The sequence below is a fragment of the Drosophila grimshawi genome, unplaced genomic scaffold, assembly GCF_018153295.1.
Source record: "Drosophila grimshawi isolate 15287-2541.00 unplaced genomic scaffold, ASM1815329v1 contig_311, whole genome shotgun sequence".
Classification (NCBI taxonomy): domain Eukaryota; kingdom Metazoa; phylum Arthropoda; class Insecta; order Diptera; family Drosophilidae; genus Drosophila; species Drosophila grimshawi.
The window spans coordinates 23959325-23970830 of record NW_025063098.1 but is presented as its reverse complement, the minus strand read 5'-3'; the positions used below and the strand labels follow the sequence as shown (position 1 = coordinate 23970830).

At 39.2% G+C, this 11506-nt stretch overlaps 1 protein-coding gene across 1 annotated transcript in view; it reads left to right on the top strand.

Annotated features, from left to right (window-relative positions):
- Positions 1-2980: 2980 nt before the first annotated feature.
- The window catches only part of LOC6568200 (rab-3-interacting molecule unc-10), a 35144-nt gene continuing 26618 nt past the window's right edge, over positions 2981-11506 (top strand). The window contains exons 1-5 of the mRNA XM_043214772.1: positions 2981-3227; positions 3305-3509; positions 6444-6569; positions 6640-7008; positions 7597-8218. Coding sequence (XP_043070707.1) covers positions 3118-3227; positions 3305-3509; positions 6444-6569; positions 6640-7008; positions 7597-8218 — 1432 coding nt within the window. The 5' untranslated portion in view covers positions 2981-3117. The remainder of the gene's footprint in view (positions 3228-3304; positions 3510-6443; positions 6570-6639; positions 7009-7596; positions 8219-11506) is intronic.

Here is an 11506-nt window from a genome sequence, read left to right as displayed (position 1 = left end):
ATAGGGATGCTTAAGAAGTGGGGTTGGGGAGAGGTAGCGGGCAGTGAGCAGTGTGCAGACGTCTTGTTGTGTCAAGACCTGTTTGCCTGCGGCTCTAGCTCCAGCTGAGTGTGTGTATGTTGTCTTAAGGCTAGCAATGTGCCAGTTACATTATCAATGGGCACTTCGAGTTTGCTTTCGGATGAGCAAATATTTATGAAATTATTTTTACTGACCTCGTTAGATGCTTTCGAACAACTATTAAACTGCTTAAGGAACTCAACCTTGTTTTATTTTAAATTTAAATGTTTTACTCTTCTAATTCATACTCTGTATAAGAATCTATATTAACTTTAAGAACTGTCCTATTATTTATATAATATATATATTTAAAATATTATATATATATATTTAATTAATTTTAAGAAGAAATTATAAAATAATTAAGTTTTATTTGAAGAAATAGTCTTATTAATTAATGATTACTTTTTTGATTAAAAAATTACATTTTGAATTAATTATTTTTATTAATTCCAAAGTTTCAAGCTAGTAGAAAATATATATATATGTATATATATATATAGTAATCTGTTTTTGAATGATTATTTGATTAAACAGATTTGATTTTTAAATTGCAAATAAGCTGCAAACTGTTTCCAAGTTACACACTGAAGAAAACGTTCAGAAATCGTTCTCTCATCTGCATTGCTGATGTGTGTTGTGCCACATTTGAAGCCTGACCTGCTCTATGCTACTCTAAAATGTCAGCCACAGCAATCGCTTGAGACATGGAGGTCGATATCCTATTAATACAAGTAACTTGGCCCAACCCACTGTGTTACTACTTATGTGCTACTTCTATTTTGTGGTTTCTTGCCAAATCATTGCTTTAATTTTATCAACGCCATCTATGAAATAAGTTAATTCAAGAGCGTAAAAGCCGCATTTCAATCTGCAGATAAGCAAAATATACACACATGTGGACGGAAATGGGGCGCATAAGAGGCTCTTGCTGCAGTTTCCTTATCCTGCATCTATTATAAGAGTATTCCCCAACCCACCTTCCAATATGCTACCCTCTGTGCGCGCTCTTCCTCTCTCTCTTTCGGTCGGGGAAGTGTTTGCTTCCGCTTGCATTTTTCAGTCCTGCGCGCCCCAACGAGCAAGTTTGTCAACATAAATAGTTCTGCACCAAGCCTCTCCCCCCGTTTTTACATGCATTTGCGTGTGTGTGAGTGTGTGTGTGTGTGTGTGTGTGGCCTCGTATATATTTTCGCATTTTAAACGTGCGTCACCGGGTCAACCGCAAGCAGCACAGCTCTCAATCCCTCTCTCTCTGCACCTGTGACCAGCTGCTTTGCTGCTCTACTCTTCACTACTCTCCTCCACTCTCTCTCTCTCTCTCTCTCTGTCTTTCTCTCTCGCTCTCGCGCACCTATTGTGGAGCGGCCCTTTTGTTTCTGCGGCTTTTTATTTGATGGTCATAAATACTTACTGTTACATATGTTTGTATTGTGTTCAGTCTGCCTTCCTAAACAGCCCTCTTCATGCCACCGCTCGTGGTCCTCAGCTCGATCTCGTTAAAATTCTCATTTCCGTTTTGTTTATACATATGTTTCGAGTTTGGCAGACTGCATTTCATTTCGAGTTTTAATTAAATGGTTAGAGCCAAAAACTGTTGCCTACTTTTCAGCTGCAGCTTGATTTAGCATTTTAATCGAAATTTTGTGTTTATCAGAAACGTGCCAAAGAATCTAATTACAACTGGTCTGGTTCCAATTTAGTTTAGCTGTAGATGGAATTCATTTCCGTTCGACGCTTCGAAAAATTGTCGAAACTCATAACAAAATAATAATTGTCGGTGGTAAACAATTGTTTCAATATTATTTAAGTAATAAGTTCCATATTTGTTATTACAAATTCAGAAAGGAATATTTGTGCGATTAATTCGCAAATTAGCTGGTCTTTTATTTAATTTCGTTTTCATAGGAGCACAATTTAGTTTACATTACAAGACACTCTGTTGAGAACATTAATAAAGCACTTGTATAATATTTCGCTATTTATAAATTAATCAGTTCTTATATCTTATCTTATCTCTCTTTTGTAGTGCTGACTACTGAAATTCTTCTGCATAAATAGCGAATGCTTTAAATTGCTCATCAAAGATGGCTTCGCCACACACAACATCACAACAACAAGGAGACCATCGGCAGCAACATAACCAACAGCAACAACCATTTAAACTGCAACAGCAACAACAAGAACAACAACTGCAAACGCATTCAATACTTCAAACACCAGCAAATACAACAACAACAGCAACAACAAAGGCAAGGCAACGTTTTAGAGCGTTGACAAAATGAAACAAAAACAGAATCGAGGCGCAGTTAAAAAATTTCTAAAATTTTTGCTCTTAATATGAAAGCGACCTAAAAATACTGAGAAGGAGAACTGACCTTGAAAAGGTCAAAGTGCAACACACATATACACGCACACACACAGACACACACACTCACACACACACACACACATCTCACTCACTGGCATACACATTACAACACACATTACAACAACATCATCCAAGTGCTTAGCGAAAGGGGAAACTGCAAAACTGATCAGCACCTTTGTAAAAAGTTTCAACGAATTTCCAAAAGTCTAAAAAAAGAAACCAGAAAACCAACATCTATAAAAACAAAAAAACTTCTTTCAAACAAAAATATAACAAATATAAGATAAATAAAAAAAGTAAAATTTAGAAATTTGCTCTGTGATTTTCTGTCAGAATGGTTTAATAATCCAAATAAATTTAATAACAATAATAATAATTATAAAAAAATAAATAAAATATTATATTTATAAATATTGCCTAATTGCATTCAAAACCAAAATCTATTTAAACATAAAAAGAGAAGCTTTAAAATTTCCCAACAACCAAACAAATTCTATAAATTAAATAATAAATAATTAATAATTATATACTCGTATACATAAATTCAAGCGATTAAATTAACTAATTAGTGCAACTACAATTAGTATTTATGTGCTAAACCAACGAAACAAAAGCCGCGGCACAAACAGCAACAACAACAACAACTAACATTCAAAGCAACAGTTTAGCTCCAGCTGTCTTTAGCCATGGATGAGATGCCCGATTTGTCGCATTTGACGCCACACGAGCGCATGCAGATTGAGAATGTCCTTATGCGGCAGAAACAGGAGGAGGACCAACAGAACGAGATAATGCGGTGAGTGAGCTGGTAACAGCTGGCTGATAAGCCCCATAACAATGCAATTTAACGGACTGTCAACGCATCTTCTACAGCCGCAAGCAGGACGAAGTTGTCACGCTGGAGATGCAAATCAGGCAGCGATCCGAGCAGCAAAAAAAGGCCGGCGTCGAACTAGATGCCACCTGTCACATTTGCCTTAAGACCAAGTTTGCCGATGGCGTTGGCCACATTTGCCATTATTGCAATATTCGCTGCTGTGCTCGCTGCGGCGGCAAAGTGACGCTGCGCAGCAACAAGGTAAGTGTTCTATTTTTGTTAGCCCTCTCTCTACTCTACCCTCTTCGCACCTGGCTTATATACACTGAGAAAAATGTGTACAAAGAAGAAACTGTGTATGTGCTCAACACATTAGTTTATGTACATTTTGTGAAAGGCCAACTTAAGTTCAACCTGTCTCACATATCATTAGATGAATAAAAACACAATTAATAATACGGAAAATATGAAATAAATGTCAATTGTCAAAAGCTACAAGGTAAAATTTCAAAACTTTGTCCATACAATTTTTTGATCGAAAGAAAAGAAGTGCTTTGTCTCTCTGCTGTGCTCCAGTCTCTCTTCAGAAAAGAAGTTGGTTAACGCAATATTTACAATAGAAGTATGTCCATAGAAGTCGGTCGCTTAGCCAGCTTAAGTTCCCCGTTTTAATTCCCACTAATAAACAAAATACTCAAAAGTATAGTTCAAGAACCGTATTGAAAATATTACATACTTTAAGAGCAAAACAGAAGGCCGACTAAAATAAATTGGATTATAATAAAAATGTTAACATGCTTAAAGTAAAACGTTTTGTTTTAGACGTGTATATGTTGGGTATATGTGAGCTTGTGTGTGTGCATGTGTGTGTGTGTGTGTGTGTGTGTGTGTGCATCTCAGCTGACAGCCGGGCCTGACACATTTTCCAGTTGGCAATTTTCAAGTGCCATTAGACGCGCCTGTCACTCGGCGACGCGTGTAGCCAACAAAATGACAGCGACACTCTGCAAGTCCTGCTTATTTTGCCAGCCAGCCATTGATAAATTGGATGACACTCCGTCGCCAGCTATACTGGCGTCTGCTGACTACTGACTACTGCCTGCTAACTGCTGCTGCTGCTGCTGCTCATTGAAGCGAGGGCCCATCGCCCATCGCCCATCGCACAGCCCTATTGGCCAGCTACTACCAATTGCCCCCCAAAACTCTGCGTGCACCACGCATAAATAATGGTCTGTGTCGCCAACGCGCGACAATAAAACTCAGTCAATATATTTATTGGGCGTTTAGATTTCAATGGTCGCGCGGGTTCCATTTGCCACTTGCTTTTTGACATTGAAAGGCCACCAAAGAAAGCGCGCTTTAAATAGTTTTTCCCTTGATGAAATACCACACTCATTATAGAAATTTTAAGCCAGAAGTGGGTGTAAAAAGATCTATTAATAATTGCTTTGTCTTAACATAACATTTCAAATGAACTGATGAAGTTCTCATTTTATAATAAGTCTTAAAATAATATTAGGTACTTTTCTATAATCAGATGCCGAGTTTTTGTAGGGTAATTTTAGAAGCTGAGACTCGCGAAATTCGGTTTCTGGTGTTTAGAGCCTTAAACCTTGCGCATATATTGAATATGTATAATCTTAAATGGAAAGAAAGGATTTTTTGTTGAGTACGTTAGTTATATTTATATTTTCTCAAGGACTTGCTCCAGATCCTTATGGTTAAAAATTGTACAAGGGTTTTGTGCAGACATGTAATATGCAGAAGGAAGCATCTCTAAAAGCTGGGTTCAGGGAATATCCTCGAGGATCTCTCTCTCTCTGCTAGAGCTTTCTCACTTGTTAGAATTCAGGAAGTCGCTATATATCACAATCCGCTCACGATGCATAAATACTCGATCTATATTCATTGTTATCAATTTTGAACTAGTTTCTAAACCAAATTTTATCTGCTTCACTAATGAGAACCACTTGGCAAATATTGGGAGCTTTTTGAGCAAATCTAGTTAATTTATTGCAACTCATCACACAAGTTCTACTAAATTCCATTTTTTTTCTCACAAGTTTTCTAGTTTGACTTTCAGTTCAAGGCAAAGTTTTTAGCAATTTTGGCTGCAATTCGTTTGGGGCCCGTTCAGCAAGCATTTTAGTATTTTGGCACACCATTAACATTTCACATTCACCATTTCACATTGCATTGCATTTCAATTACACGTTTTCGGTATTTCTTTCAATTTTTATTTTGTTCAGTGAGCCGTGACGGTTTGGCTCTCGCCTGGGCTTATCATTTGCTGGCCACGTTGCCAAACGATTCGTTGAAGCCTTGCCAAGATGTCACATACATATTAACACACACTGTGCACATGTATACACACTCACACACACACACACATATAGTCAGATATACGTACGTGTAGTAGGTAAAAATACGATGAGAACAAAATTTAACAATTTTCGGCATGGTAAAAAAAAACCGCCAAATAGAATTTCAATTTGCCATGCAGATAATATTCAACTGTCATTAGAATGGGCGGCTTGAAATACGAGCGACATGTGAATCCCTTGAATTTCCAGTTGCAACAGTCCCTCCTCATGCTCCACCTCCTCGTCCCGCTCACTCCACTCAAACAGCCAGGCCCAAGACCATCGGGGTGCCCACAACTGAAAACAGCAGAAGCCGGAAAAGTATTCGCGATCTCCACGCTCAACATATGTAATCCAAAGGAAAGTTGACCGCGGTCACCGGCGATGTGAAGCACCTCGATGGGTCTTAGGAGCCGATGTGGCATCCTATCGTCCTGTTCCATGCTCTGGACTAGTTTATTATTGAGAATATTGTTGTTGACTGTAACCTAAAAGTAACTGTGTTCATATTTTGTATATTGCATCAGATAGAAATCAATTGAATTCTAGAAATATTTTTTTGATTTATATCTCTTATTGTGAAATTCATTAGCATCTATATATTTATTTAGGAACTTAGATAAGGAGCTTATTTGGGCTTGATTCCATATTTCGTTCAAAGGTTTTTTGCTTTTTATTGTAATAAAATCGCAATTGATCTTAATCTTAATCTCTTTATCTCTTTAATCTAAAATCAAATTTTCTGGGTCTTTATATTAATTCCAATCTAATCTTAATCTTAATATCCAGTTATTGAATTTGAAGTAAAACTGAATATTTTCTATAATTTTAGGTAATTTGGGTGTGCATTCTGTGCCGCAAGAAACAGGAGCTGCTCTCAAAGACGGGCCAGTGGATCAACAAAACCGCGGTGCAACAAGATGGTTTCATCAGACGCATCGAGCCCGATGGCAGCAGCGTAAGTGGCAAGCTGATAAGCCCAATTTAAAGCTATATATTTACATTGCCTTCACTTATTGCTTGCACAGGACATCTCGCAGCAGGCCATTGTGGATCCGCACGATACGACGGATAAGCGGCCCAAGCTGGAGCGGACGCGCAGTGCCGCCGAGAAGGAGAACTTGCCCATGCAGCGAGCTGGCAGCATGTTGCGTCGCCAGTACTCACAGCAAGAGCAGCCCACGAATCGTCGCCTCTCCATCTCCGACAGCGGCATGGAGCCCATGAGTCCCGGCCAGCAGCAACAGCAGCAGCAGCAGCGGCAACGCATGCAGCCAATGAACCCGCAGCAGGCACAACAATACCAACAGCAGCAGCAACAACAACAACAGGGCTATGGTCAGCAGCATCCGCAGAGATCGGGAGCCTATCCCGAGGATGATCCGCGTTACTATCAGGTGAACATTTTAAACTTACAATCTTTCACTCAAATTCACTAAATATTGCAAAAGCTAGATCACCAAATAAAGGAAAATCATAGAGGAAAATATAAAAATGCACATCATAAAAATAATTGACAAAAGAATTAAAATCTTTATTTGGCAATAAATTATGCAACAAATTGATCAGCTTCTAGTTATCGTATTAATTAATGTAAAAATTTAAACAAGTCTGTTAAAAACACTTAGAAAATTTTGCAGCAATTAAGGCGACAGGGCAAATAGTTTAGTTGAGAAAAAGCGAAAGAATTCCGCTAGTTTTCATTAATTAAAATGGGCTACATAGTTCAGTAGATTTGAGTTATTAAATTCTTCAGGCTTAGTTTGTTTTTTAATAACAAATTCATTTGCGATCAGTTACAGTGAACAGGTGTTTGAAACTGTTTTACAATAGAAATTCTCAGAAAATATATTTATTTAATTTATTTAGTTATTAAATATTGACTAAAAATAGTCCATAAATTGTATAAATAAAAATGAAAGAATCTGCATCTCAGATTTAATTTGGCTTATACACTTAAAAATTGTGTTTTCAACTCGTTGCAGGGCGAATTGGACGGATTAATGCGACAACATCCACATCTGGCGCATCCTAGCCAGGTGCCGCAGCAGTCACATTCACAACAGCAGCAACAACAACCGCAGCAACAGCAGCAGCAACAACACATGGCGCAGCAGCAGAGACAGGCACCCCAGCAACAGCAGCAGCAACAACTCACTGCACGGCAGCAACACCTACAACAGCAGCAACAACAACAGCAACGTCAGCATCAACATCAGCAGCATCAGCAGCAGCATCAGCAGCAGCAGCAGCAACAGCAACAGCAACGAATGCCGCCACAACAACAGCAGCAACAGTCGTATCAAGGAGCAGCAACACACGCACAAATCCATCAGCAACCTGGCCAAATGAGTGGTGGGTATCAAAAACCACCGCCACTGACCCGCAATCTGACGATCAGCGGGGGACATGCAATGGATGCCACCTCCTATAATCAGCAGCAGCAAGAGCAGCAGCAGCGCCGGACATTAGCCGGGGCGCAGTATGCGTCACAGCAGCAGCGATCCTTCAGCAGCTCCGAGGAGGAGTTCCAGAGTCATCTGATGGCCGCACAGGCGCAGTCGCAGTCGCAGTCGCATACTGTGAACGCTGGCAGCGATTATGATGGTGAGCTTTTGCGTTTTCTCCAATTTGCACACTTTTATGCCTCTCTCTCTGTCTCTCTGTATCTCTGTCTATATCTATCGCTCTGACTGTCTCTCTCTCTCTCTCTCTCTGTAAATGTAACTGTTGATCGCGCTAGCGTTCATTCTCTCTCTCTCTCTCTCTCTATACATATATTTACATACATATATATTTATATATATATCTCTGTATCGCTGTGTCTCTTTAACCCCGATTCCAATTTAAGAAATTTAAGTGTCCATTTTAGGCGTTTAAAAAAAAAAAACAAAAAAAAAGAGAAAACTTTTCTGTTTTGATCAAACTCTTAATTCTTACTGTATCTCTCTCTCTCTCTCTATCTCTGTATCTGTCTCTGTCTCTCTCAAAACACTCTTCTGACTCGCTCGTTAAGAAAATAATAATATTTATATTAAATATCACAAAATATATATATAGATATATATTCATATATATATATAGAAATCTAAATGTGCATATATATTTATATATCTATGAAATCTTTTCAAAAAAGTAACACACTGCTGTCTCTCATTGGTGCGTTGTCTTTTCCTTTAGATCTTTTTGGCTTTCTACTTACAAACATTTAAATTAATGTTCTTTGAAGCAACAATTTCAACAATTTCCATCAGATTTTCTAACACTTTTATTAAACCAAAAATTATATGTTTTCTTTATGTACATACATATTTAATATTTTTCCATTATTGTTGACTGTTCATCTATCCTCCTAAGTCTTAAGTCTTTACCTAAGCTAGTTGTAAATTTAGATAGTTATTTGGCGGTTAAAGTAAGCTCGATTTAAGTTTTTTTTTTAGCTGGCAAATTGAATATGGCCATTTTGCTGACCTGCTTTTATAGCGTAATCTGCAGCTGGCGGCCGTTAGAAAGGAAGTCCTAAATTTTCCACATAATTTCTCACTGTGAAAATTTGTTGGGCAAAGAAAAGTTTTTCAAATGCCACAAAGGAAAATGCAAGTTGCATGCACCACATTGCAAAAATAGAAAGCGGACCACACACATAGTTTCTTTTTGCTAGGGAAACATTTGGAGGCGCTTATCTTGGGGCCACTTGACTCTGAACAGCAGCAGGCAGCAGGCAGCGGCAGCAGGCAGTGGCAATGGCAACATGAACGAAATAAAATAAAAATAAATTGTTGACTGGGCGGAGAACAGGCAAAAGCACCGCGACAAGTGCTCACTTTTGAACCCCCTACACTTTTTAAGGCGAGCAATTCTGTTTTTGTTGTGCTCCTGGCCGTTAAATGCAATCAGCATAAATTATATGCAGCAACGGGGCACAGCCTGAAGAGCAGCAGCTGACCCGAAAACACATTTTCCAACCACCAACCGTACTTGTAGTGGTAGTTGTAGTAGCCAAAGGCAAACCGCAAGATATCAAAATAGTTGCTCTTTACTTAAAGGTAGGTGGTGAGTGGGGTAGGGGGATAGGGGGGGGGGAGCACTGTTGCCTTGGTTCATGTTTTGCTGAGCGACATCGCCGGCGACACTGTCAAGTGCGTTGCTGGCCAAATTTATTATCCTAATTAGAAAGTTTCTTGTTGGCACTTTGGCTGCCAGCCTCCTCAATAAGTAGGCAGGACAGGCAAGACAGGCTCAGGCAGGCATGTGGTGGCATGCAACATGGCGACGGGTGATTTAAATTTCTTGCCTTCTTTTTTATTGCTGCACATTAGCGTGCACAAAGTTTCTGGCAAGCATGTTGCACTTGCCACACCCCTTCAGCACACCCACCCAACAGCGCAAACTAGCATATAATAATTATTGATTTCAACTTTGCCCCCACCAACCACCCAAAAAACAAAAAAATAAAATAAAACAAAAATAAAGTACCAAGTGCGAGTTGTTGTCTGGCAGCCAAGTTTGCCGCGGCCTGCTGCTAGAAACTGTGGCATAAAATTAGGCGCAAAGTTTTTGGTCTACCCAACAATGTCGATAAGCAGGCAGGCTGAAAGTTGTGTGCAAAACTCTGCCAACTGCAACGGTACCTTAACCACTGATACGGTAGCTCTCTACACTCTCAACACTCTCCTCCCCCCATACTGAGACAATCGCAACACAACGCAACCGACCCCCCACCCCCACCCTCTTCTGCACTCAAAGCTTGTTGCAGCTGGTCTAGCGTATGTCTCGGTGCAGCTGCACCGGCGCCTACCCTTCGAAAATCACCACACAGAACCACGCGGCTGCCGAAAGTTCACCACAGTGTGTGGCTATTTCACCACTGTGCTCGATTCACAATAGTCACAGGCAACGCAGGCGACATGCGCTGGAATTGCTTCCAGCGACAAATTGGAAAATTCCCACAAACAAACACAAATGGATGGCAAAACGCATGCGCTGCATTTGCTTGCCGTTGTCCGCCTACTCAGCCCCTACCATTTGATCCGCCATAGGCCACCCAACCAAACCCACCCACCCACCGCAACCCCGCAATGCCATCTCTTTGGCTCTTCCATGGCCTTAACAGCAGCTGATGATGTTGCGATGAGCGCGCATAATGTCAAATTTATTTGATTTAAGCCTAAAAATGTATTTGCTGCTCTGAGTTAGTTAGAAATAACACGACCTTCCGGCTTAGCGGGGTTGCCGAATTTAGTGGGAGTGGGTGCGGGTGCGGAGAAGTATTGGGAGTTGCTTGCACTGTGTCAAGGGGTTGCGCATACTGTGAAATGTTCTTTAAACTAAATTAGTTGTATATCCTGATTTTATGTGCCTCGTTTAGTGAAATAGAGAATTATAGTTATATGTTTTTGCTATTTGAGTGAATTTATTTAGAACTCTACTTTCAAGCTGGTTGGGAACTAGCTGAATGAAATTTAATTTGCACTATTATTATGCATACATATAATCCTATCTTTTCAATTAATCTATGACAATTCTTTGTTGGTCGTAGTTGCTATTTTTGGCAAGCCTTTGCATAAGCAACTTTTCAGCTGACGTGCATTTTATTCAAATTTTTTGATAACTAATTGTCAATGTAGGCAATATGAGTAAAATATTATGTTCATTTCTTTATCATTCTCAATAATTTTTTCTTCAATATTTGATACAAATTATTTACAACCATGAAGCATAATATTATGAAGAAAATTGGATTGAATCGATCGGTCAATAAGATCAGTTAAGAGCTGTCATTGAAGTTATTTAATTAATATATACATTATATAAATTATATATGTATTACCATCGATAGTAACTGTAACTCTGATGACGCCATGCACATTGTATTTATATCTGCGCATAGATCAG